This window comes from Olea europaea, unplaced genomic scaffold, assembly GCF_002742605.1.
Source record: "Olea europaea var. sylvestris unplaced genomic scaffold, O_europaea_v1 scaffold317, whole genome shotgun sequence".
Taxonomy (NCBI): domain Eukaryota; kingdom Viridiplantae; phylum Streptophyta; class Magnoliopsida; order Lamiales; family Oleaceae; genus Olea; species Olea europaea.
In genome coordinates, this window is record NW_019250508.1 from 356,830 (window position 1) to 384,606 (window position 27,777).

General features: G+C 36.6%; 4 protein-coding genes across 4 annotated transcripts; 3 read left to right on the top strand and 1 right to left on the bottom strand.

The window, feature by feature from the left end:
* Positions 1-714: 714 nt before the first annotated feature.
* LOC111385453 lies at positions 715-1,408 on the top strand. The gene is made up of 3 exons (XM_023009841.1): positions 715-879; positions 1,005-1,064; positions 1,184-1,408. The coding sequence occupies exons 1-3, from the start codon at positions 715-717 to the stop codon at positions 1,406-1,408; spliced, it is 450 nt and encodes a 149-aa protein (XP_022865609.1).
* A 1,997-nt stretch (positions 1,409-3,405) lies between these two features.
* On the top strand, positions 3,406-4,424 carry LOC111385461. The gene has a single exon (XM_023009850.1). It carries the CDS (start codon positions 3,579-3,581, stop codon positions 4,227-4,229), a length of 651 nt encoding a protein of 216 aa, XP_022865618.1. The 5' UTR covers positions 3,406-3,578; the 3' UTR covers positions 4,230-4,424.
* Positions 4,273-5,733, top strand: LOC111385454. The gene is made up of 3 exons (XM_023009842.1): positions 4,273-4,309; positions 4,405-4,529; positions 5,470-5,733. Exons 1-3 carry the CDS (start codon positions 4,273-4,275, stop codon positions 5,731-5,733), a joined length of 426 nt encoding a protein of 141 aa, XP_022865610.1.
* Positions 5,734-22,861: 17,128 nt separating this feature from the next.
* On the bottom strand, positions 22,862-24,334 carry LOC111385455. The gene is made up of 5 exons (XM_023009843.1): positions 24,227-24,334; positions 23,867-24,103; positions 23,372-23,752; positions 23,182-23,312; positions 22,862-23,063 (listed from the first exon to the last, which is right to left on the bottom strand). Exons 1-5 carry the CDS (start codon positions 24,332-24,334, stop codon positions 22,862-22,864), a joined length of 1,059 nt encoding a protein of 352 aa, XP_022865611.1.
* Between the last annotated feature and the right edge of the window lie 3,443 nt (positions 24,335-27,777).

The following is a 27,777-nucleotide window of genomic DNA, read 5'->3' on the forward strand; positions in this document are numbered from 1 at the left end:
TCACGTGGCGTATGTGCATGGACAATAGAGCGATCAATAAGATTACAGTACGTTACGATTTTCCTATTTCTCGCTTGGATGATTTGCTGGATCAACTTACCAGTGCTTGCGTGTTCAGTAAGCTTGATTTGAAAAGTGAATACCATCAGATTCATACCAGGCCTGAGGATGAGTGGAAAATAACCTTTAAGATGAGAAAAGGGCTGTTTGAATGGTTAGTTATGTCATTCGGTCTTTCTAATGCTCCTAGTACTTTTATGCGGGTTATAAATCAAGCTCTTTATCTATTCATCGGTGAATTTGTTGTAGTTTACATTGATGATATTTTGATTTATAGTGCTAACATTGAGGATCATGTCCAACACATTCGAAAGGTTCTTTTAGTCGTCTGCAAGGATAAATTTTATGCTGCAGTCAAGAAGTGTACCTTCCTAAATGACAGAATTGCAAAGTTTTGATAGCTTTGCTTCCTTTTATCGTAGGTTTATACCACATTTTTGTAGCATCATGGCACCAATTATAACTGAGTTGACTAAGAATCAGTCATTTACCTCAATTTATTCTAAGTATAAATTCCCTGAATTCTGTAAGCTTGGCCTCTTTCCTTCCTTTAAAAGAGATCCCAGATACAGTGCCTATTCGGGACGCATTACGATAGCTAGGCCGGGCGGGATTCTGCTGCGCTGCACTATGTTACCTCGTTAGCGGAGCAGTATGAAGGACAGCAAGTTCCAGTGGAATCCTGAGGCAGAAGCATCTCTTCAATTAATTAAGCAAAAATTGACAATCGCTCCAATTTTGGTGTTTCCTAATTTTACTCAACCATTTAAGTTACATTGTGACGTTTTGAATGTGGGTATTGATGGTGTATTGAGCCAGGTAACCATCCTGTTGCGTACTTCAAAGAGAAATTTTTTGGCCCTAAGTCTCGATATAGTACTTATGATATAGAGTTCTATGCAATAGTCCAGGCGATTCGGCATTGACGTCATTACTTGTTCCAGAAGGAGTTCGTTTTGTATATTGACCATGATGTCCTTAAACACATTGGTATTCAAGATAAGGTATCTGCTCGACTTGTCTTTTGGATTGCTTATTTACAACTATCTTTATAATTAAGCACAAAGCTGCGCCCTTAATAAGGTAGCGAATGCGTTGAGTAGGCAACAAACTCTTCGGACAGAACTGCGATTGGAGGTCCCAAGTTCTGAACACTATCTGCGATTTATATGCTACTGATCCATATTTTTCACAAATTATTCGAAAGTTGCAGAAGGGTGTGCATTTGGAGTTTGTATGGGTCGACGATTTTCATTTTCGGGGAATTCAATTATGCATTCCTAAGGATAGTTTGCAGCTTAAGATAATTCATGAATTACATAATGAGAGCCACGTAGGTCATGATTGAATGTTACAACTCATTTCTGCTTCTTATTTTTTATCATCATTGCCCAAACATGTCGGTAAATTTGTGGAGCGTTGTCGAACGTGTCATCTTGTTAAGAGCAAGTTCATTAATGCTGGTTTGTATATGTCCCTACCAATTCCGACCCAACCCAGGATAGACGTTAGTATGGATTTCATCTTGAGTCTTCCTAGGACTTGGCGTGGATTTGATTCTATTTTTGTAGTGGTTGATCGCTTTTTGAAGATGATCCATTTCATTCCCTGCAAGAAGACTACTGATGCTTTAAATGTGGCATTGTTTTATTTCCATGAGGTCTATCGCCTACATGGCTTCATGTTTCTATTGTGTCTGATCGGGATACTCGCTTCCTTGTCACTTTTGGCGCAACCTTTGGCATTTGGTTAATACACTGTTGGACTTTAGCGGTGCCTATCATCCTCAAACAGATGGTCAGACTGAGGTTATCAATCGCTCCTTAGGTGATTTACTTCCTTGTCTAGCTGGTGATTTCATCAAGTCTTGGGATCAAAATTTATGTCAGGCAGAATTTGCTCACAACCATACAGTTAATTGAAGTACAGGCTTTAGTCCTTTTCAAGTGGTGTATAGACTCGTTCTTCGTAGCCTTCTTGACTTAGTTCCAATTTCTAATACTGTTAAAGTACATGGTAAAGCAGAGGATTTTGTTCAGAAACTGAAGTAGGTTCATTCACAGACTTATAAGGATTTACAGGCTACTGCAGGTAGGTATAAGTGCAATGCAGATCTTAAACATCGCCATGTCGAGTTTGAGGTTGGTGACTCTATTTGGGCGGTGTTAACAAGGGATCGTATCCCTGCTCATGAATATACCAAGCTTGCCGCAAGGAAATTGTTCCATTAAAGATCGTTGAGAAGATTAATCTCAATGCATATAATTTGAAGCTGCCTAATCATATCGTACATCCGATGTTTTTAATGTCAAACACCTTGTGACATTTCATGGTGATAATTATGATGATGACATTCCTCCTCGCCAAATTCAAGGATGAATTTTTCTCAACCTGGGAGATGATGCGGTATAGAATGAATTAGACTTTATGGTAAAGTGGGACTAGCACAAGTAGAAATGGGTAACTTTCCAGTCTTAGGAGAAATTTTGGGAATGTCCATTTATGGAAATTTTTTAGTCAATTTCGAATGGAAACGGGCCGCCAAACAAGATTCGATTGTTTTTTCCCCTTATACAGGTCAATCTTGAGCAAATTCCTTCGTTTAGGCCTTTATTTTTGCGTTTTTTCCTTTTAGGTAATTTTCAGTTACGCATGTCTCAAGCAAAGAAATTCAGATTTGATTTCCATTTTTTGTGGGAACATCCCGAAGATTATGATGTTCCATTTCTATCTTTTTTTCATTTTTTTAAAAAAATATATCTTTTTTTTTAGGGTTTCACTATTTAAAACCTTGTAAGCCTTTGTGGCTGGGACATAATCGAAGAATAATATCTTGAGTTTTCTACTTTTTGAAATTTTTTGTGATATTTTTTTTATCTTTCCTATAAGTTTCTACTACGTCCCTTAACCTCTTTGACCTTGACAATCATGTACCATAAATACACTGTGCCGGACCAGTTAGTGGCTAGTGCTTCAAGCTTTATAATTTGTTTGAAAGACTATTTGTCAGAGAGAGAGAGAGAGAGAGAGAGAGAGAGTTTTGAACTTAATTAAGATGACGGAAGTGATTACTTATATCCCGAATTCTCATGTAATAATTATTTTTAATTTGAAAACTTATTGTAAAAGAAGGTATTTAAATAAATAAATATAAAATTCAAGTAATTATAGTGCTTAAGTGAAGCATACAAGTAATTATGCGTAATTTTTAACATTATTTTAAATATTCTAAACTGATAAATAAATAAACTAATAAATTCTTTGAACTTTATACATGGGAATAATTTCACAATTCACTTCTCCTTTCAACGTGCAAGATCCACGAAAGACGAGAGAAAGTTTCCTGTTATTTCCTAGTTTTCGCTTTCACACTTCACTTCTCCTTTTTGCCCCTGACAATCATGTACCATAAATATTCTACCCAAGACCAGCAGCTAGTGTTTCAAGCTTTATACTTCGCTTGAAAGACTACTCGTCACAGAGAGAGAGAGAGAGAGAGAGTTTTGAACTTAATTAAGATGGCAGAAGTGATCCTTTACGTATATGACGTTACAATTAGTAGTTCCGGCTACGAAACCACGAATTACGCCCTCGTTCAACTCAACAACGTCTGTAAGCAGGTCATTCCTATTGGCGGCGTCTTTCACACCGCGGTTCAGATTTACGGCGACGAGGAATGGGGATACTGGCAGTGCGACAAGGGATCTGGTGTTTATAGCTGTCCCGCTGGCAAAAACCTGTCGTATACATACCGTGAACGTATAGTTCTCGGAAGAACAAATTGTTCCGCTACCAAGGTGAGTCAAATCCTAAAAGAACTTAGCCAGGAGTGGCCGGGAAGTAAATACGATCTGCTGGCGAAAAACTGTAACCATTTCTGTAATGAGTTGTTGCAGAGGCTGGGAGTGCCGAAGCTTCCGTCATGGGTAAATAGGTTTGCCGATGTCGGAGATACTGCCTGTGAAGCAGTGCGAACGCTGCAAAAAACTAAGGATGAAATGTTAGCTGCTGGAAAGGAGGCGTATAAGAATGCCATCAATACGGCTATTAAGACTCCCAAGTCTCTTATCAGTTTAAGCAAAGGTAATCGACTTCGAACAGAGCAATTCAAACCAAAGTACTTTGCTGGAAGAATTGCGGGACCAGATGCAGAAACCAGCAACAAGTGAACCTCAGGGCTGGAGCTTAACCCGGCTATGACCATGTAGAATGATGGCCCAGTCATGTCTTCATGTGTGTTCGTATCCGTGTTAGTGTGTGGTGTGCTATTTTCCTTCTATCTCCTGCCTATTTCTCCTTACTTTCAGTGAGTTGTAATGCATTATTGTATCAATGTTATTGTAGCTTCATCGCCTTCTTCTCTCCCCAATCTGTTAATGGTTTTCTTTGATCGAACATTTTTCATCAAGTCAAGTGCTGAACAAGCCGCTACATTTACGGCGCATAACTATGTTCGATTTAGCAAAATTGTTAGACCCACAAAAAAAAAAAAATAATAATAATAATAGTAGTAGTAGTAATATAATAATAATAAGGTTAATCGGTAAAAGTGGATACAATTAGTTTACTTCAACAGTAATTATCTCTGAAGGTTTGTTTAATTAGAAGAGAAAAAAGAAAAATATTTATTTTTTACTGGAAATATTGTGAATTAACGTCCAAACGGATTAAAAATTTTGTGAAATTTATTTGTTTAATAATCTCGAGAAAACTATCTTGCGCAGACCACACTATGCGTTAAAGAAATCAAGAATAATGTAAATTAATATGCGGATTATAAAAATTACTAACAGAAGAGTGACCAAAACAAGTTAATAATGTTTAGAAATTTGTATGCAGTGGACATTGAAAAAAAGGATAAACATACAATAGTATAGCTACAGGTAATTTTTTCTATTTCAAAAACTAATAAATAAAAATTTGTGGCTGATCCAGTTGTTAAATGTGGCATTAATTTGTAATCTTAGGAAATAAGGTTACATGCACTTGAAGAAAATGTATCAGGAAAATACATGATGCACTTGAAGAAAATGTATCAGGAAAATACATGATGCAAATTCATAAATTATTAGGTGTTAATTTATATTCCCATGTCTCTAGAGTTATCCATGTGGTCCTATAAATAGAGGTCATTCTTGTAGTCTCATTGCAAGAAAAAAAAGAAGAAAACATTATTGAGTGTGCTGTAGCAACTCAAAAACTATCAATAAAAATTCAAGTTTTTCTTCAACACTTCGTTTCCGCACTAACAAATTTGGTATCAGAGCCATAACTTGTGATTGCATTTTTTCATGGCTTTCATACAAACAGCTTCGTTGTTTACATATTCTTCCAGTCAAGTCCCAATCTTCGAAGGCGAGCATTATGAATACTGGAGCATCCAAATGCAAACTTTCTTCATCTCCTTAGATCTTTGATTTTTCTTCACGAGTAGCCGAGACAGTAAATCAAATCAAAAGCTGTGGTGACACAATTACAGATAAAAGAGTCGTGGAGAAAATGTTAAGATGCCTTCCTCCAAAGTTTGACCATGTTGCAGCCGCAATTGAAGAATCGAAAGACTTGTCCAAAATGACCATTTATGAGTTAACTGGGTCACTTCTTGCCCATGAGCAAAGGATCAATCGTTCGAGTAACCAATCTACTACCGAACAAGCCTTCCAATCAAATTAAACATCAAAAGGAGGATCGAACAACTATGGAGAACACAACAGAGGCTCAAATCAAACAAAACAAAAAGATAGCTATTGGAAGAAGGGTGACAAGCAAAGCAAATGGAAAGGCGAGCAAACACAAATTTCTGGTGGTAATAATCCAACTTGCATAATTTGCAAAAAAATGAATCATGAATCAAATGAGTGCTACTTTAGATGCAAAAGGTGCAAGATCCCCAATCATTCTCAAAGGGATTGTTGGTTTCAAAATAAAGAGATGACAGAAAGAAAAAGTGCAGCAAACTTTTCTCAAGAGAATGAAAAGGAAATTCTGTTTTATTTTCAAAATTATGAAAATGGAGCTCAAAGCCCTTGGTCTTTGGATAGCGGTTGTAGCAATCACATGACGGGGAATCGCGACATCTTTGTGGACCTTAATCCAAATATTACTTCACAAGTAATTCTTGGCGATGGAACATGTAGAGATGCGGTAGGAAAAGGCACCATTGCTGTCCAAATTAAAGAAGGTAACAAGAAACTCATCACAGATGTTCTTTATGTTCCCAATCTTTCTCATAATCTCCTAAGTGTTGGACAACTTATTCAAAGTGACTTCTCTGTCCACTTTGATGATGGTGCATGTAAAGTTTTTGACAAAAAGAAAAATATTTGTGTGGCAAATATTGAAATGAAGAACAAGACATTTCCTCTTATGATGCCACTAAATGAGAATTGTGCACTCAAGGCAAGAGACGAAGATTTGGCGTATTTGTGGCATTTACGATATGGTCATCTTCATGAAAGAGGCCTTCGTTTACTCCAAATGAAAAACATGGTGACGGGACTTCCTAACATCCAACACATAGACAAAATGTGCGAAGGATGCGTCTATGGGAAATTGCACAAGTTGTCGTTTCCAAAAACTTCATGGAGAACGAAAGCACCACTTGAGCTTGTGCACTCGGATATTTGTGGGCCAATGCAAACTCCCACTTTTGGAAACAAGAGATATTTTATTCTCTTTGTTGATGACTTCACAAGAATGATATGGGTTTTCTTCCTCAGTCAAAAATCTGAGGCATATTCCACATTTCTTCAATTCAAAGCTCAAGCAGAAAGGCAAAGTGGTTTTTTGATAAAAACTTTAAGGACCGATCGTAGAGGTGAATATCTCTATAATTCTTTCATGGAATATTGCAAAAAAAATGGCATTAAAAGACAATTAACTGTGAGTCGAACTCCGCAACAAAACGGCGTGGCCGAAAGGAAAAATCGCACAATTGTTGAAATGGCAAGAAGCATGCTAAAGGGCAAAGGACTTCCAAATCTGTATTGGGCAGAAGCTGTAAATACGGCAGTATACATTCTCAATCGGTCTCCAACAAAGGCTGTACGGAATAAAACTCCATACGAAGCTTGGAACAAAAAGAAGCCAATGGTTGATCACTTCAAAATATTTGGCAGCATTGCTTATGCTCTTATCCCTTCTCAAAATCGGGAGAAATTTGACGAGAAAGGACAAAAACTTGTCTTTGTTGGATATAGTGATGAATCTAAAGGATATCGGTTATTAGATCCAACTACAAACAAAATTACAGTTTCACGAAACGTTGTTTTTGATGAAGCTGCATCTTGGGATTGGAAAGGGAAAGAAGTTGTGGACCAGACACCATACCATTTTGTTGATCCATTAACATTTCAAGCAGGTCCGTCACAAGTTGGAAATTTAGAGCATAATCCAAACCCTACTCCAAGAAGTGAGGAAGAATCTGATCCAGAAAGCCCTCCAAGAAAGACACGTTCACTACAAGACATATATGAGTCATGTGAACTTGGGTTGTTCTCTAGTGAACCACAATCATTTGAAGAAGCCTCAAAAGAAGTATGTTGGACAAAAGCCATGAATGAAGAAATGTCCACAATCGAGAAAAACAAAACTTGGAAGCTTGTTACTTTGCCAGAAGGGAAGAATTTTTTTATCTCAAGAGAAGTATATTAATGATTTTCTAGAAAAATTCAGCATGAACCAGTGCAAGCCAGTCTCTACTCCAATGGGGTCGAATGAAAAATTCCAAGTCAATGATGATGCTGAAAAAGTAGATGCTACATTCTACCGAAAGTTAATTGGTTCACTCATCTACCTCAACACAAGGCCGGATATCACTCAATCAGTGAGTTTACTTTCCAGGTTCATGAATGAACCAAGCAAGAATTACTTTACGGCGGCAAAAAGAATTTTGAGATACCTTAAAGGTACAAAAAATCAAGGTATTGAGTTCAAAAAGGAAAATAACTTCAACCTTGTTGGCTACACTGACAGTGATTGGGCAGGCTCACTTGTTGACCGCAAAAGTACATCGGGCTACATCTTTTATCTTGGAACAAATATTATTTCATGGAGTTCGAGGAAGCAAAGGTCTATAGCACTATCTTCTGCAGAAGCGGAATACATTGCAGCTGCGGATGCCGTTTGTGAAGCAGTTTGGCTTAGAAGAATTCTAAAAGACTTGATGTTTGAACAACAAGAGCCAACAACAATACATTGCGACAATATGTCAGCAATTGCTATGACAAAAAATCCAGTTTTTCATGCCAAATCGAAGCATATTGAACTACGTCATCACTTCATTCGAGATTTGGTAAGTCGAGAAGAAATTTGCATGGAATTTATCAACACAAATGATCAGCCAGCAGACATTTTAACAAAGGCAGTCACATTTGACAAGTTCGACAAGATCAAGGAAAAACTCAAGATTACAAATTAAGAGGGGGTGTTAAATGTGGCATTAATTTGTAATCTTAGGAAATAAGGTTACATGCACTTGAAGAAAATGTATCAGGAAAATACATGATGCACTTGAAGAAAATGTATCAGGAAAATACATGATGCACTTGAAGAAAATGTATCAGGAAAATACATGATGCACTTGAAGAAAATGTATCAGGAAAATACATGATGCACTTGAAGAAAATGTATCAGGAAAATACATGATGCAAATTCATGAATTATTAGGTGTCTATTTATATTCCCATGTCTCTAGAGTTATCCATGTGGTCCTATAAATAGAGGTCATTCTTGTAGTCTCATTGCAAGAAAAAAAAGAAGAAAACATTATTGAGTGTGCTGTAGCAACTCAAAAACTATCAATAAAAATTCAAGTTTTTCTTCAACACTTCGTTTCCGCACTAACACCAGTATATTCCTAATAATGGCAAAAATTAATACCTAGAAAAACTAGCAGAAATTCATATATATGACAGAAATGAGGCATAATTCTTAAGCTTAATATATTTCATGACAATGATCATTTACATAATTAGTTTAAAATTCTCACTCTTGAATTACAATTTCATAACAATTGTTTCATTGAAAATCTTGTTTGGTAAGGGCCATGGACAAAAATATCGAAAGGTATAAAGAAAGAGTACAAAGAATTTGGAGTAATTGTTGAAATCTAAAAATGGAAATCATTTTCTAATCCCAGCAGCAAGGGTTTCTGCAGTGGTGTCAACAAGCCGAGCTGGCTGAACCGGTTCACGAGCCAAAACTTGATGCTCGGGCTCGACTCGAGTAAAATGGTCCAAGCTTTTTTACGGGCCCGATTTTTAATAAACAAATGTTAGCATTATTTTCAAAGTTTAATTCGTTGAAAGATGACCAATTGTATGCGATTTTTTTACTTTTCTTCCAACAACCCATGTTGACAAATTTATAAAAAATGTTAGTATATTTTTCTAACTTAAGGAGATGATTCTTGTATGGTTATGAAGCTTAGGGGTGTGCCTCATGTTGCATAAAATACATAAATTACAAGCAAGTTGTCAACATATAACTAATTTTTTGGGGTTCTGATTAAGTGCCACAACTAGTCTTTTAATGACTCTCAGAAGATTATGAGAAATTTTGTTGGAGAAATAATATTGAGTCTCCGATATGAGTGAATAATAAATAAGTATCCATTAATATGATATGTTGTAGATTGAATTGCTATTTAGTATCATTGGTGATAAGCACTAGTTTAGATGTCAATTGTATGACATTAAACTATTGATTCACTTAAATGTAATATCGCATGATTCATATAATTAAATTCATTAAATGTGGCTAACTTAATTGATGTCAACACTATTGATGTTAGATAGCATTATTCTTGATCATATGCAAATAGTAACCCACTTGTAAGTGCTTCTGATCATTAAACACAGCTTAAAATATAAAATTGAATCACAGTCCTCTTTTAACTTGAATCTAGGCGTTTGCATGTGAATGGTATTAAACAATTACCATTTTTTATTTAGTACTTGCATAAATTTCATAATCACTTGCCTTTTAAGACAAACTGCAGAATTAGTCCTCAACCTATAATACTTATCTATACATGGTTCCCAACCCACCAAAAATAGGTAAAATAAATACTCCATTGTCACTCAGCTTCTCACACCGGCACATTACTTATTGTACTGTGTACTAAATATAATTTTATGTGGGATTGACAGGGAAAACAAATAACACTTTGTCATTCAACTCAAACAATTTTCAAAATATATAATTATTTATTTCTAAGACAGGACCAATTTTAGAGCTTATAATTTACTCAACCACGGAAACAGTAAAACACCAATTTTAGAGATCTCACATTACCTTATAATGTTATTTTTACCTTATAATCTACAAAAGTTGCATGAGAGAGAGAGAGAGAGAGAGTAAAATAACATAATATTTCCAAAATATTGATGAATGTAAAAATTGTGGTTCAGACAATAATATTCTACCAAAATATTGTTATAATATAAATGTTTGCTTCTTTGTGAACGTTAAAGTTATTTTTTTCAAATTTTGTATATTTATAAAGTCATTATTTGAGAAGAACAATTCAATATTCTTTTAGAATATTTATCTGTGTAAATAAAAAAAAAATTCATTCGAAACATTGATAAATAAAAATAACTAATTATTTTTTCTGAAATATTAATTTATATTTGTATTCATCCAAGAGAAATAATATACTATTTTTGGATGAATATTAGTATATAAAATTATGCTTCTTCGAGAGAAATGATATAATATTCTCAAAAACTATTAATATATAAAGTTCTATTATTCATAAGACGATGCAATATTGTTCTAGAATATTAACTTGTACAAAGTTGTGATTTTTCAAAAATAACGAAACAATGTCCTTCAAGAATATTGATACTTAAAAATTTATGCTTCTTTATGTTCATAGTTAAATCAAAAGTTTTATAGATTTAAATATAATCTCTATTGATCATGATATACATTCGATATCTTACAAAATAAAGTAAAAATAATATTTGTAAAATATAAGTTTACTTGAATCTTAGGCTCAACCAATCTAAAAAGCTTCCACCTTAAAGAGACTTCATATTCGACATATCTAGATAACTTCGACTATGAAGTTCATATATATTGAATGAGAAACATGGTGATATTTTGTACAACGTTATAATTCCGTACTTATAACAAGTGTAACTTGATAGAAAATTAGAATTGAATGGAGAGAATCAAAACTCTCGTGTATATTTTATTGAACTAATGTCTCATATCTTTAGATTATAACTAAGGTTCAATGTTCATTTGAAAATAGTAATTAAATTACAACAAAAATTACATATCAAAATTAAATAATATCTAATCAGACTATTAAAGGAATTATTTAGGAAATGAAACCCAAAATTGTTACACACGGTAATTAGTTATAATAATTATATATTTAGAAATAAAAGAAATAATTGAAATTAAAAGTAATAGATGAAACAAAAAATAAAATAACATATCACAAATAGGAAAAATGGATAAAATTAATGACTGACTTATAAAAGTAGAGAACAATGATATATTTCTTTTGAAGAAACTATGTAAATGTATAAATAAATAAAAAGAAAGTAATTATTTAATTAACAAATGTTAGCATGATTCTTAAAGTTTAATTTGTTAAAAGATGACCAATTCTATACAATTTTTACTTTTCTTTCAACAATCAATTGAGACGAATTCATTTTATTTCATTTAGAGGCGACTCGAAGAATTTCAGGGCCTGGACAAATTTCATGGTCTCATGATTGAGCAATTCATGGAACTATTATCATCATTGAACAAACTAACTCCAATTAATTTTAGAAAAGTTGTTCTTTTGTTGATCATGGTCTTTTAGTGTATTAGCCTCATTTGAGATGATTTAGAGCTCAAAAAAGTGATGATATGATGAATGTTATACTCAAAACTCGAAATAAAAGAAGTTAATGTGATCTTTTAAATGTGTGATGGTGTATATGATGTAGTTATAAAGTTGAAGGATATCTCTGGTATCGTCTCTATAGATAATTATTTCATTAAATTGAACATTATGTATATTAATTATCTAAACATATATATTAAAAAGAGTACTACTACATATGAATAAAATGAGTAAATTTAAAATATTTAAATTTATACTATGTTAAATGAACACTATATATAACATGTTAATTTATAATCCTATATTTTACTTTGAGAATTAACTATATCTAACTATAGAAAATTAATCTGAATTGACAAATGCATTTTAAATAAGACGGCAAAAAGTGGTTAAATGGTGAATATAATACCTAAAAAAAAAAATTAGTGTATTTCTCTAACTTATGGAGATGATTCTTGCATGATTATGAAGCTTGGGGGGGGGGGGGGGGGGGGCCTCATGTTGTTTCTTGCATAAAATACATAAAGTACAAGCAAGTTGCCAATATAAAACTAATTTTTTTGGGGTTTCAATTAAGTTTCACATCTATTATGTACACACGGTAGGAAATTTACGCCAATCCATTGAAATATGAAATGCTACAAGTGAACATTTGCGACAAGTAATGAATTCTAATTTTATGATGACTAATCCCTTTAATCCAGTTCACATAATGTCCTTTTTGGGAGCTAGACTCTCAGAAGATTATGAGGAAATTTGTATAAGAAATAATATTGATTCCACGATATGAGTGGATAATAAATAAATGTTGTAAATAGAATTATTATTCAGTACAACTGGTGCTATGTACCAATCTACATGCATGATTCATTTAATTAAATTCATTAAAAGTGATTAGCTCAATTGGTGCTCAATATTATTGGTGTTAAATAGCATTATTTTTTATCATTTGCAAATAGTTACCCGTTTGTAAGTGCTTCGGATCTTTAAACACAGCTTAAAATATAAAATTGAATCACAGTCCTCTTTTACTTGAATCCGGGTGTTTGCATGTGAATGGTATTAAACAATTAATATTTTTTGTTTATTACTTGCACAAATTTCATAATCACATGCCTTTTAAGACAAATTGCCGAATTAGTCCTCAACCCTTAGTACTTATCTTTGCATAGTTCACAACCTTTCGAAATGTACAGCAAAATTAAATTGTTAAAGACTAATTGTAACAAGTGATAAAGATTCAGAGTCAAAATTAAATTTTTCATTAGTTTTATTCATTTCAGGCAATAGCATTTGTATTTTGTTCCCAATGCATAAAAAGAATGGTCCTCCAAGGAGGAAGGAATGTTAAAGAGAGAGGGAAAAAAAAAAAGAAAGAAAGAAAGATAGCCATGACAATAATGCGACAACTCAACTTTCCAGGCTAACTGGCTCCCATAAAAAGTACTATGATGTTTTTTAGGATCTACTTTCTTAGATCGAATATACTTAAAAAATTTTGGAGTAAAATAATTTTCACGTAGTGGGTAAGTCTGAATATTTAATGGACCGTGATTGAATTTGGAAGAAAAATGATATCAGAAGCTTGATATTGAACCATGTCAAGTAAATCAAATTCCACCTCTATTAATTTGAATTCAAAGTTGTTGGAAACGGAGTCCATCCCATAGAGAAAGAGACTTGACATTAGTCAATAAAAGAGAACTCTACATATAAGATACTTTTTGAATGTAGAGCCCATTAATTATCTGATTAATTTGACAGATCCCATTTTATAAAGATGGTTCATTTGACTTATATGACAAAAATTTCTTAAACAATTCATTGAAACATTGGATATGCACTTCGATTATTTTCAATTTAGTCAGAATTATTTCATCAGTAAACATGATCATGACCAATTTAGATGACGATAGACCCATTTAATTCATTATTCAAAGTATCTTAGTTAATTAATTAATTGTTTAATACAATTAACTACATCATGAATCCATTATTCAAGTTAAATATGAGAATGATACATTAAGTTACACACTTGTATGCATCCGTATGCGAATTAATATTTGTTAGTGAATTAATATTAACATCATAATTCACGCAATAAAATAGAGTGCCTATTAATAATAATATGACAAACACTTGACAATTTAGATAATAAACATTAACTAAGTTTTGTAGGAGAAATAGTATTGATTCTCCGATGTGAGTGAACAATAAATAAGTATCATTTGATATGATATGTTGTAGATTGAATTGCTATTTAGTACCATTGGTAATAAGCACTAGTCTAGATGTCAATTGTATGACAATAAATTATTGATTCACTTAAATGCAATATCGCATGATTCATTTAACTAAATTCATTAAATGTGTCTAACTCGATTGATGCTTAACACTATTGATGTTAGATAGCATTATTCTTGATCGTATGCAAATAGTTACCCGCTTGTAAGTGCTTCTGATCATTAAACACAGCTTAAAATATAAAATTGAATCATAGTCCTCTTTAACTTGAATCTAGGCGTTTGCATGTGATTAATGGTATTAAACAATTACCATTTTTTGTTTAGTACTTGCATAAATTTCATAATCACATGCCTTTTGAGACAAACTGCAGAATTAGTCCTCAACCGATAATACTTATCTATACATGGTTCCCAACGCACCAAAAATAGGTGAAATAAATACTTCATTGTCACCCAGCTTCTCACACCGGCACATTACTAATTGTAATGTGTACTAAATATAATTTTATGTGGGATTGACAGGGAAAACAAATAACACTTTGTCATTCAACTCAAACAATTTTCAAAAGAAATAATTATTTATTTCTAAGACAGGACCAATTTTAGAGCTTATAATTTACTCAAACACGGAAACAGTACAAAACATCAATTTTAGAGAATAATCTCACATTACCTTATAATGACTCAAGTAGCTTATAGCGTTAAGCCATCCGGTAGGGTATAGGAACTAGTCTCTTAGATTTCGCACATAGGAGATCGAGACACAGCCCCAAGGACTCCGGTTGTGAACTTGCCGAATAGTGCAAGACTTTTCATTGGGTTTTTCGAGATGTATCAGAACTTTTTCGATTTATTTCGTATAATATAATATAATAAGTAGTGGACAAACAAAAAAAAAAAGAGAGGGAATTTTATTGATTAAATACAATGGAAGCTAAAGAAGGAGAGGCTCACCGATATTAGCTACCCAGAACCCAGAGCATAGCCTTAGACTGATTCTTCTATCCTTCGTGCCTGGATTGAGTCAGGAAATTATGTTAGATATTGATCGATGGTACTTCATTGTACGATATATAAAAGATTCATCTGTATAGATATCATCATCTGCGTTCGTAACGAGGGAGAGATAGAATGGAATTTGATTCTGAACCACGAGACTTATTTCTTTCAATCTCTATCTTTTTACCCATGAGTAAGTCATCTTGTTCATTGCGCAATTGAGGAAGCGCTCCTCTTTAGGAGGGCCCGAACCGACTTCAAATCGTCGATTTGCTAGCTTCCTTTTTTACGTCCCCATGTCGCCCTTTGTCCCTATTGCTTGTTAGTTAAGTAGGGAGACATCGACTCATCTCAATCTTTAAGGAAGAGATCGACGATCCCAAGTTCAAAAAAAAGCCCTCTGAAAAATGATTTTAGGGAGAATCAAACTCATTCGATCACTGATCCAATTTGAGTACCTCTACAAGATAGACCTCAACAGAAAACTGAAAACACTCTTCAACGCTTCTTGAACTTTGTTTAGGGTCTCGCGAATGAGACTCAGGCATAAGAAGTCGTGAATACAATTCCCTACGGATTATTAATCCAAATTGAATCCAAATTTCTACATAAGTTGCATATGAGAGAGAGAGAGAGAGAGAGAGAGAGAGAGAGAGAGAGAGTAAAATAACATAATATTTCCAAAATATTGATGAATATAAAAATTATGGTTCAGACAATAATATTCTACCAAAATATTGTTATAATATAAATGTTTGCTTCTTTGTGAACGTTAAAGTTATTTTCTCAAATTTTTTATATTTTTATAAAGTCATTATTTGAGAAGAACAATTCAATATTCTTTTAGAATATTTATTTGTGTAAATAAAAAAAAATTCATCCGAAACATTGATAAATAAAAATAACTAATTATTTTTTCTGAAATATTAATTTAAATTTATATTCATCCAAGAGAAATAATATAATATTTTAGGATGAATATTAGTATATAAAATTATGCTTCTTCAAGAGAAATGATATTTATAAAGTCATTATTTGAGAAGAACAATTCAATATTCTTTTAGAATATTTATTTGTGTAAATAAAAAAAAATTCATCCGAAACATTGATAAATAAAAATAACTAATTATTTTTTCTGAAATATTAATTTAAATTTATATTCATCCAAGAGAAATAATATAATATTTTAGGATGAATATTAGTATATAAAATTATGCTTCTTCAAGAGAAATGATATAATATTCTCATAAACTATTAATCTATAAAGTTCTATTCTTCATAAGACGATGCAATAGTGTTCTAGAATATTAACTTGTACAAAGTTGTGATTTTTCAAAAAGAACAAAACAATGTCCTTCAAGAATATAGATACTTAAAAATTTATGCTTCTTTATGTTCATAGTTAAATCAAAAGTTTTATAGATTTAAATATAATCTTTATTGATCATGATATACATTCGATATTTTACAAAATAAAGTAAAAATAATATTTGTAAAATATAAGTTTACTTGAATCTTAGGCTCAACCAATCTATAAAGCTTCCATCTTAAAGAGACTTCATATTTGACATATCTAGATAACTTCAAATATGAAGTTCATATATATTGAATGAGAAACATAGTGATATTTTGTACAACCTTATAATTTCGTACTTATAACTTGATAGAAAATTAGAATTGAATGGAGGGAATCAAAACTCTCTTGTATTTTTTATTGAACTAATGCCTCATATCTTTATATTATAATTAAAGTTCAATGTTCGTTCGAAAATAGTAATTAAATTACAACAAAAATTACATATCAAAATTAAATAATATCTTATGAGGCTATTGAAGGAAATATTGGGAAAAGTGAATAGTATAAATAAAAATAATTAGGAAATGAAACCCGAAATTGTTACACACAGTAATTGGTTATAATAATTATATATTTAGAAATAAAAGAAATAATTGAAATTAAAAGTAATAGATGAAACAAAAAAAATAAAATAACATATCACAAATAGCAAAAATTGATAAAATTGATTACTGACTTATAAAAGTAGAGAACAATGTTATATTTCTTTTGAAGAAACTATTTTGAAGAAATTATGTAAATGTATAAAAAAATAAAAAAAAAATAAAGTAATTATTTAATAAACAAATGTTAGCATGATTTTTAAAGTTTAATTTGTTAAAAGATGACCAATTCTATACAATTTTTACTTTTCTTTCAACAATCTATTGAGACGAATTCATTTTATTCCATTTAGAGAGGACTCAAACAATTCCAGGGCCTGGAAAAATTCGTGGTCTCATGATTTAGCAATTCAAGGAACTATTATCATCAATGAACAAACTAACTACAATTAATTTTAGAAAAGTTGTTCTTTTGTTGATCATGGTCTTTTAGTGTATCAGCCTCATTTGAGATGATTTAGAGCTCAAAAAAGTAATGATATGATGAATGTTATACTCAAAACTTTAAATAAATTAGGTTAATGTGATCTTTTAAATGTGTGATGGTGTATATGATGTAGTTATAAAATTGAAGGATATCTCTAGTATAGTCTCTAAAGATAATTATTTCATTAAATTGAACATTATGTATATTAATTATCTAAACATATATATTAAAAAGAGTACTACTACATATGAATAAAATGAGTAAATTTAAATAATTAAAATTTAAACTATGTAAAATGAACACTGTTGACGTCAAAATTAGCAATGTTAATCTTAAGCCAACTTTAAGAAAAAAAGGCGATTTATTGTTAAAAAAGACCACAAAATATGAGTTGTTATATGAATTCACTTGCCAATTACAAGAGTCCTATTCAACTATTTATACATAATTTCAGCCGAAATCACATCAAATCAATCAAATCAGCAACAGTACCGAACTCGGAAATCGGTCGCCGAATTTTCCTGTGATTGGTCGACGTGGTCGGTGGCCATGTGTCAATGTTTTCCCCAGGTAATGATGACATGCAAGAGGCTTGAGGATTAGGACTTAGGATTGGCTGTTTCGGGCGGCGATGATGTTACCTGCGGCAAGTGTATTTGATTAATAGGGTGATGTGATAGGGGGTAATCATGATATTTTTCTGAGATAACGACGGGATTTTCCGACCTGGGTGTAGGAACCGAACTCCCATTTGCCTGAGGTGGGGTTAGCGAACTGTTTTAAATTAGATCGGAGTTCGGTTGTCCACAATTATCCCCCAGGTCAGTTCTGTCGTAGGGGGCTGACCTCAGTGATGCTTTCTCTAAGAAATGCATTTATTGCTGCACTAAGTGTCATCTTTTGACGGGGATGAGTTGTACGGCATTTGTAAGTAGCTTCTTTAGCAAGCTTGGTTAAAACTATGTCGTTTTGGTCTCTCAGGCTTCTGAGCCGTTGATTTTTCCCCCCATTTCTAGATAAAGGGTTCAGATCATGCCCTCTCAGTTTTTCTTTCTTTAAATTCCTTTTAGCCAGTCTTTTCGCTGGTTTATTCTCTCTCAAATATTCGGGCAATCTCCTGAGTTCGTTTTCCCATTTTCGAGTGAGGTCCTTTTTCCAATTCATTTCCCAGGTATTCTTCTGTTCTTATTTTTCTTCTTTCTTTTAGTTTGTGCTTTGTTTCCTAGTTTATACATGAGTTCGGACGAGTCTAGAGTTCATTCCTGGGGCAACCAGTAGGAAGAGTCAGCCCTCCTTTCGACGAGTTCGTCCTCTAGTTGTAGGGAAGTTTTTACCCCTGTTCCTATTTCCATAATTAACCCAATCAACTTAGGACGTCCTATCATGGACTTTGGATGTGAGGGTTCCAAGGAAGAGGGTAGATCCAATAAGGATGTTGAGGAGAGTAATTCTGGAGAGTGGGGGTGAGTTTTTACAGGTCGATCGTAATAGAGGATATGTTAGCCAGCTGGCGAGCTAAATACGCTATCCCTAGTTCGGTAGTGATTATAATACCAAAACCATATGACCGGGCTAACACTCCTCCTGAGGGATGTGTTGCTCTGAACTCAGCTATCATTCATGCCGGCTTTAGACTTCCCTTTCCTAGGGCGATTCGTAAATTCCTTTCTTTCTGTGGCATAGCTCCCACACAGCTATGCCCTAACGGGTGGCGAACCTTAATCGCCGCCCTTTATTCTATGGGACCAAATGGGGAATCCCGAGCTTAGTGTCCAGCAGTTCAACTCTCTGTTTACTTTTAAGGAGGATGAGAAAAACTTGGGTTGGTGGTACACAAGCATTAGGCCCAAGACGAGAGGTTCTCTAGTGTTAGACACCCATTCCACAATTAAGAAATGGAAGGAAGAGTGGTTCTATGTATCAGGGGATTCATTCTGTCGAGGTGAATAGAGAAGATGTGGTCCCCAGGCTCTATCATTCTTTATGTAAGTGTTTTTGGGCTTTAGTCTTTTAGCAAGACATATGTTGACGTTGTACTGACCTCGATATTCTTCCTTTGTGCAGATTACAAGAAGGAGACGTTAACCAAATATACGCAGAGACGAGCTGATGTAATAAGATCGTTACCCAAAAGGCAAAGGTCCTGTAAGTTTGTGATCTCAGATCCGTACTTATTTCGAGCCGGCTTGGTACAAGTACAAGCTTCAAGTTCGACTCCTTCCAGTTCAGGTAATATTTTGACCCTCATTCGCGGTTGTGGTTTCTTTATATATATTTTATTGAGCTTTTCACTATTTTCTCATCTCATCAAGATGAGATGCGAGGCTACAAGACAGTGGCTACGGCCAAAAGAAAAAAAGAGAGATGTCCCAGAACGGTCGGAGATCCATTCTGAAGAGGTGGAGGAGGAGGTTCCACTGAAGAGGAATTGATCTGCGCCCCCGGTAGCACTGAGGATTCCTGAGGCTGTGCCTTTACCAAGCCCGTCTCCTACTCTGCCGTCGCCTTCTTTGCCATCCCCAGTTGCACCCTCTGTCGTCGGGACCAGCTCTGTGGACTCGCAAGAGAGGTGCCCAGATTTACAGAGGTCGAGCTTGGAGAGTTTGGTGGGACATCGACCAGAGATATTTCTTGATTATCTCCGAGCCCCTTCTCCTTCCAGGGAGGTGACTGCCGCGGTCAATTCACCATTGAGGGAGTCATCTAATTTGCTTACCCGAAGCTGGGGTGAAAGAGAGCAGGGCTATCTGAATGAGATGTCTATTAGTGAGGCCTTGGTCACTGCTAAGCTCCATGGTCACAGATGAAATTTATACATGATGGCAGTGGCGGACAAGGTATACTTCCTACTTTATGGTGTTTTTAATTTTATTTTTTTTGAGCAACTGTTTTATTGACTTACTTGATTTTTGATTTTTGAAAAATAGGTGAAGTCTGAGCTGGACAAGCTTATAGAGGCAAAGGATCAGGCCTTTAGTCTTTATAACAACACGGAGGCTGAAAAGGTCCAGTTTGCTCTGAAGGAGAAGAAGTATGAAGAGAAGCTGAATCAGATGGGGATCGAGCTGAACTCCAGGATCGACGTCGAGGAAAAACTGATGGGAGAGATCAAGGCCTTGAGAGCCTCAGAGGAAGAAGCCAGAGCTCCGGCTGAGGATGAGTGTGGCAAGGTCAGGGAAGCCATCCAGAAGTGCAAGAGGCCAACGAAAGGGCAAGGGAAGCCACCAGAAAGGCTGAAGAGGCTGAGGCCAAGGCTGATAGAGCGGTGAAGTCTTGGAAGGAGTCCCCCGAATTTGACGTCGTAGCCCAGGACGTCTATGTGGTAGCACTGGAGGAGCTGGTGGGGCACATTAGGAAGGAGAGGCCTGAGATTGACGTGGCCTTTCTAGATGAAGCGTTGAAGGGAATGAAAGAGGAGTTGCGGAAGTTGTCTGAGGCTGCTGGAGTCCGGATATTACTGGTTATCCAAGATGTTGAGGGTAGTACCCCAGCTTCCCAAGACCCCTAGGAGAAATCTCAACTTTAAACACTTAGCCCATTACACAATAGAGATAGAACATGAAAATAGAGATGAAATCCATTACAAAAAAGAGGGAGATAATGAAAAGATACAAATAATAGAAGAACCAGAATGTATTCTTGAAAAAAATGAAGGGTTTAAATCTTAAAACTTCCTTTGAAATCCCAAATATTGCTTTGTATTTCCTCATTCTTTCCCACTTTTCTTTTCCTTTCAAGCCTTGGGGTTTTTTTTTTTTTTTTTTTGTCTTGAAAACATTGTTTGGTATTTAGTTTTGTAATATGTTTTGGCTTATTATTGAACTTCGTTTTGATGTTTCATGGCATTTTGTTTGGAATGGATAACTGTTTATGCTCAGTATGATTTCTTTAGTAGCGATCTAGTTTATATGTGACAATACCTCACAAGCTTAGCTAAATTTGCATGAGTGTCATAGTAGCATGTAGAATTGCTTCAAATGAATTTTACCTAATTGTGTAGCTCTTGCTTTCCAAATGAGGCTTATGTGTTGGGCATTTTTACCAAGTGTCGTACCACATACGGCCTTAGCTCGGCCTACATATGGAGCAGGGTTTTGAGAATTCCTTAGGAGGAATTTCGTCTAAGTGTCGCAGTACATGCGATCTTAGATCGGCCTACGTAATTTCGTAGAATTCCTTAGGAGGAATTTCGTAGAATAAGGAATTCTATAGAATAACCTTAGATCGGTCTGTGTAAGAGGCAGGGCTTTGTTAGATTCCTTAGGAGGAATTTTCACTAAGGGTCGCAGCACGTACGACCTTAAATCGGCCTGCGTATAAAGCAAGGCTTTGTAAGATTTCTTAGGAGGAATTTTCACTACGGGTCGCAGCACGTACGACCTTAGATCGACCTGCGTATGGAGCAGGGCTTTGTAAGATCCCTCAAGAGAAATTTCCACTAAGGGTCGCAGCACGTACGACCTTAGATCGGCCTGCGTATAGAGAAGGGCTTTGTAAGATTCATCAGGAGGAATTTTCACTAAGAGTCATAGCACGTACAATCTTAGATCGACCTGTTTATGGAGTAAGGCTTTGTAAGATTCCTCAGGAGAAATTTCCACTAAGGGTCGCAGTACGTACGACCTTAGATCGGCCTACGTATGGAGCAGGACTTTTTAAGATTCCTTAGGAGGAATTTCCACTAAGGGTCGCAGCACATACGACCTTAGATCGGCGTGCGTATGGAGTAGGGCTTCGACAGAATGCAGAACAAAATGTTCAAAAATAAGAAGTCCCTTTTTATTGATGCGATTGACATTACAAGCAGGCTTTATGTGTCATGGACTTTTCCCGTTCACTAATAGTACTGTTTAAGGTGTTCAGCATTTCAAGGATGGGGTAAGGATCTACCCCCAAGTCTTCCAATTCGTATGCCCCTTTTAGTAGGACCTTCGTTATCAGATAGGGACCTTCCCAATTCATACTCAGGCATCCCCTGCCTACCTCTCTTGTGGGGAGGAATACCTTCCGTGAGACGAGGGATCCTACCTTGAATTCTCTTTGTCGCACTTTTTGATTATAATTCGTGGCATTCCACTATTTGTAAACGACATTTTTTAGTTCAGCATTGTTCCTTTTCTCCTCAGCTAGGTCGAGTTCCGTACGAAGAGCTATATGGTTCCTTTCTCCGTCGTAATCAGTTATGCACAGCGAGGAAATGCTGACTTCTAGCGGGATCACAACCCCTACGCTGAAAGCCAGTGAGAACGGGGTTTCCCCCGTGCTAGTCTTTGCAGTGCTACGATAAGACCATAGCACACTGGGAAGTTCTTCGACTCATCCTCCTTTAAACAAGTCGAGTTTTGCTTTCAATGTCTGCTTAATAATCTTGTTAATGGCTTCGACTTGGCCATTTGCCTGTGGATGGTTCGGCGTTGAGAAATGTTTCTTGATACCGAACTCTTCACAGAAATCTGAAATTTGTGCGTTGTCGAACTGTTTTCCATTGTCCGTAACAATGGAGTGAGGTATGCCGAACCTGCAAATGATTGATTTTCACAAAAAGTCGGTTGTTTTTTGTTCGGTGATTTTGGCAAGTGGCTCTGTCTCGGCCCATTTGGTGAAGTAATCTACTACGACGATGGCGAATTTTACACCTCTTTTTCCAATGGGCATAGGTCCAATTAGGTCGGTCCCCCATTTTGCAAAGGGCTAAGGTATTGTTACTGGGTTCAGTTCGTGTGGTGGAGTATTTATGATGGGAGCGAGGCGCTGGTACTTGTCGCATCTTTTGATAAATTCAAGGAAATTACGTCTTATTGCAGGTCAAAAGTATCCTTGTCGTACGATCTTGTGGGCTAATGAGAGCCCACCTGAATGGTTTCCACATATTCCTTCATGAATGTCTTGCAGAGCGTGCTGAGCTTCTTCGTTCAAACATTTTAACAAAGGTGTAGAATATCCTTGTTTGTATAGTACATCATACATGAGTGTGTACCTGGCCGACCTGATTCGAAGCTTTCTAGCCTTTGTAGAGCTTTCGGGACATTTCCCAATTTTTAGGTAGGCGATGATCTTGTCTTGCCAGGTTGGTTTGGGGTCTATCATCATAAGGACCGCTTCGGCCAGCTCGGTGGACGGTAGAGATATTTTTCCCACGAGGATGCTATCGAACTCTTCGATTCCCTCACTGGTATCTAGGCGGGCCAATGCGTCGATGTGACCATTCTGAGATCGGGGAATTTGTTTGACTTGGGCGATGTTAAACCTTTCAAATTATTTCCTTACAACTCGTACGTAGTTGTCCATTCTTTCTTCTTTCACCATATATACACCGTTGACCTGATTCACGATTAGTTGGGAGTCGCAGTGTATAATTAGATCGGAGATCCCTAACCCTGATGCCATCCTTGCTCCGGCAATGAGAGCTTCATACTCAGCCTCATTGTTCGAGGCTTTAAAGTTAAATGGCAAGGTTTCGCAGAATATGCGATGTTCAGGGCTGATTAATACGACGCCTACCCCAGATCGTTCTCTAGTGGATGAACCGTCAACATAAAGTTTCCATGGGGTTTCTTTCTATAGTTCCTCGATTGGGACGTTGCAAAACTCAGAGACAAAGTCGACGAGTGCTTGGCCCTTGATGGAGGAACGAGGCGTGTATTTGATGTCGAATTGTCCGAGCTCGACTTCCCATTTTACCATCCCACCTGAAGTGTCGGGTCTTTGTAGTATTTGCCTCAATGGAGAGTTGGTGAGGACCTCAATAGGGTGTTCCAAGAAATATGGCCTCAGTTTTCGCGCTGCCATCAACAGGGTGAATGCCAGTTTCTCTATAGGTGAATATTTGAGCTCAGCTTCGTGAAGCGCTTTGCTTACATAATAGACCGGTGTTGAACGTCCTTTTCTTCTCGGGTTAGAACGGCACTAATGGCATGCTCTGAAATAGATAAATAAAGCTTTGGGACCTCGCCTGCCTTAGGTTTTGAAAGCAACGAAGGCTGAGCTAGTTGTCTCTTTAGCTCATCAAAGGCGTCCTGGCATTCTTTGGTCCATTCGAACTTCTTTCCTCCTTGTAACGTGTCAAAGAAGGATTTGCAACGGTCTGTAGACTTGGAGACGAACCAGCTGAGGGCGGCAACCTTTCCGATTAGACTTTGTACCTCTCTGGGTTTGGTTGGAGGCTTCATTTGGATGATAGCTTGTACTTTTTCAGGATTTGCCTCAATTCCTCGGTTGTTTATAATGTAACCTAGGAACCTTCCAGAGCTGACCCCAAAAGCACATTTCCTTGGGTTCAACTTCATTTCATACTTCCTCAGTATATCAAATATCTCGATCAGGTGCTGACAGTGGTCCTTGGCCTTGATGCTTTTGACCAGTATATCATCAACATACACTTCAATTGTTTTTCCGATCTGCTGGGAAAACATGGAATTCACAAGTCGTTGGTAGGTGGTGCCAGCGTTTTTGAGACCAAATGGCATTACTCTATAGCAGTAAAGACATCGGTCGGTTACAAACAAGGTATGTTCTTGATCTGGGCTGTATATCGATATCTGGTTATATTCGCAATACATATCCATGAAGCTGAGTAGTTCGTGTCCAACAGTGGCGTCCACCATTTGATCTATTCTTGGCAAAGGAAAACTGTCTTTTGGCATGCTTTGTTGAGATTGGTGAAATCTATGCATACCCTCCAATCTCCGTTGTTTTTTTTTCACAAGGACCGGATATGTAACCCACTTCGGGTATTTCGTCTTACGGAGAAAACCATTGTGCAACAGTTTTTGTACTTCCTTGTTGAGTGCTTCATATCTTTCAGGGTTCAGAGGTCGTTGTTTTTGCTGCTTTTGCCGAACTGAAGGATCTACCTGTAATTTGTGATACCCATCCATTTAAGCGTGTTACTGAATAGGATGTTCAAAGCGCTTCCTGTATCCACCGAGACTTTGGGAATGGTTACCCCGGCCACGGGCAGCGAGATTACCAGAACTCCAAGGTAAGGATGTGGGTAAGGTAAGGATGTGGGTCTGCCTTCTTCTCGTCAAAGGACAGTTGCTCATCTGTGGCTTTTTTGAGGTTCTTCTCAATTAGGTCGATCTCTGAGAGATCCGCAATGATTGGTCTCTTCAATCTCGCTTCCCCGGCTTGCATGTTCATCCTGCCCCTTAGCATGTTGACTTGTGGCCTTGGCAGGTCGATATTGTAGGCCCTTGCAGCAGCTTGATCTCTTCGGATAATTCCTATCCCGTAAGGAGTGGGGAATTTCATGCAATAATGATAAATTGATGTGGCAGCTTTTAACTCGTGCAAAATGGGTTGTCCCAATATTGCATTATAATTGAATGACAAATCGACCACCACAAAATCTGCTAGGATCTTTCTTTGGCGACGAGCTTCGCCCAGCTCCACATTAAAGATGATCTGACCTCGGGCTTCAATAGGATCCCTAGAGAATCTCTGTAGTTTTCTTGGGTACGATTGGAGGTAGCGTTCCGATATTTCCAATTGCCTCAAAGTTCGTCAGTATAGTATGTTAACCGAACTTCCATTGTCTACCAAAGTGGGGTGGACTTTTACTCCGACAACCGTCATTGTAACTACTAGGGCGTCACTCTGGTCTTGAAGGATTCCTTCAGAATCTTCTTTCGTGAACCAAAACCATCCAGGGTCTATATCGATCTGAGGAGTTTGATTCCAGTAGTTCGGCGTGTTCTTGTACTTTGGGCTTGTCTTCGTTTCGCCCTTCTGGATCCCTTAATATACTGATTTCCTCCCACTATCATTTTGATTTCGACATGTGGGGGTGGATTACGGTTAGGGACTACCTGCTGAACTCATGTGGGTGGCCCTTGCAGCAGCGGCTGCTGCGTCGTAGGTCGATCTACTTCTTTTGGCTTGGCAACAAACTCCTGTAACCGACCTCTTCAAATTAAGGACTCAACTTCCTCTTTTAAGTCTCGATAGTTATCAGTGTTATGGCCCACCATCCTATGATATCGACAGTATCATCCCTGATATTGTCCTGTATGTCCGTCCTTTAGGATCATAGGTCTGCAAAATGCCTCTTTTGCATTGGCTTGCGTGAATACCTCTTCCAAGGAGGCTTTGAATGGGTGGTACTCCCGAAATTTATATGCCTGAGCCCTAGGATGTTCTCTTTCTCTCCTGTCCTTCTTTCTTTTAGGCTAGGGACTGCAACTTGGTTTTTTCTCCTTCACCGTATTGCTAAGGTCGGTTTCGCATTTAGCTTCCTCTTGGTCAGAGGTAGCTTCTTCAGCACTTATGTATTTCTCAGCTCGGTTCAAGAACTCGTGATAAGTCCTTGGACCGTCCTCGTGTACTAACCACCAAAATCTCATTCTGGGCCTTAGTCCTGCTAATACGGCCATGAATGCCTCATTATCAGATATTTTTTCCACTTCCAAGGATTGCTTATTGAACCTGCTCAGATAGCTTTTGAGGGATTCACTTCTTCCCTGCTTGATGCTCACTAGTCGTTCTTTGGGCGTGGTTCTGGCCTTGGAGCCCATGAGCTGGGCCAAAAATGTCGTGGCCAGATTATTCCAATTCTTTACCGACCTCTCCTGCAGTCTCCTAAACCATCTCTGAGCTCTGTCTCCCATAGTCAGGGGGAATGCCTGACACATGATTTCATTGCTTGGCCCCTGTATTTCCATCCGCGAGGTGTATTTGTCATGGTGGCTGAGAGGATCACCATCCCCTTCGTATGAGGCTATCGGGGGGATTTTCAATTTTTCAGGTAAGGTTCCATAAGGACATCCTCAGTGAAGGGGGAATGTCGTTTGGTTTGATAATCTTCAGTGCCACCTTTGTTTTTAGTCTCCAGGTCGGCGATGCATTTTTTAAGCGCGCTTAGTTCGGGTTCTATTTGTTCCAAAGGACGTTTCAGGTCGGTTTGTCCTTGCATAGGAGTCAGCGAGTGCTCGGTCCCCAATCTATCGAACTCACTTGCAGTCCTCCTCGCCTCAGGTTTCTTACTTCTAACCTCATCAGTTCGGCTTCTTGAGGATTCTTCTCTTGAAAAGTGGAGAGTCCTCCTAGTGGGGGGATGCCTTGCCTTTGTCCTTACAGAGGATTTCACCTCGGTATCTAGTGGGGACGAGTGGGCTTGACTCCTTTCCAATCGTCCCACTACGTTTGTCAATTTTTCCAGGGCTTCCCTCATGGCGGTCATTTGAGGGTCCTGCCGTTGTGGAGAACTTGGTGGTGTATTCGTTTCATGAGGG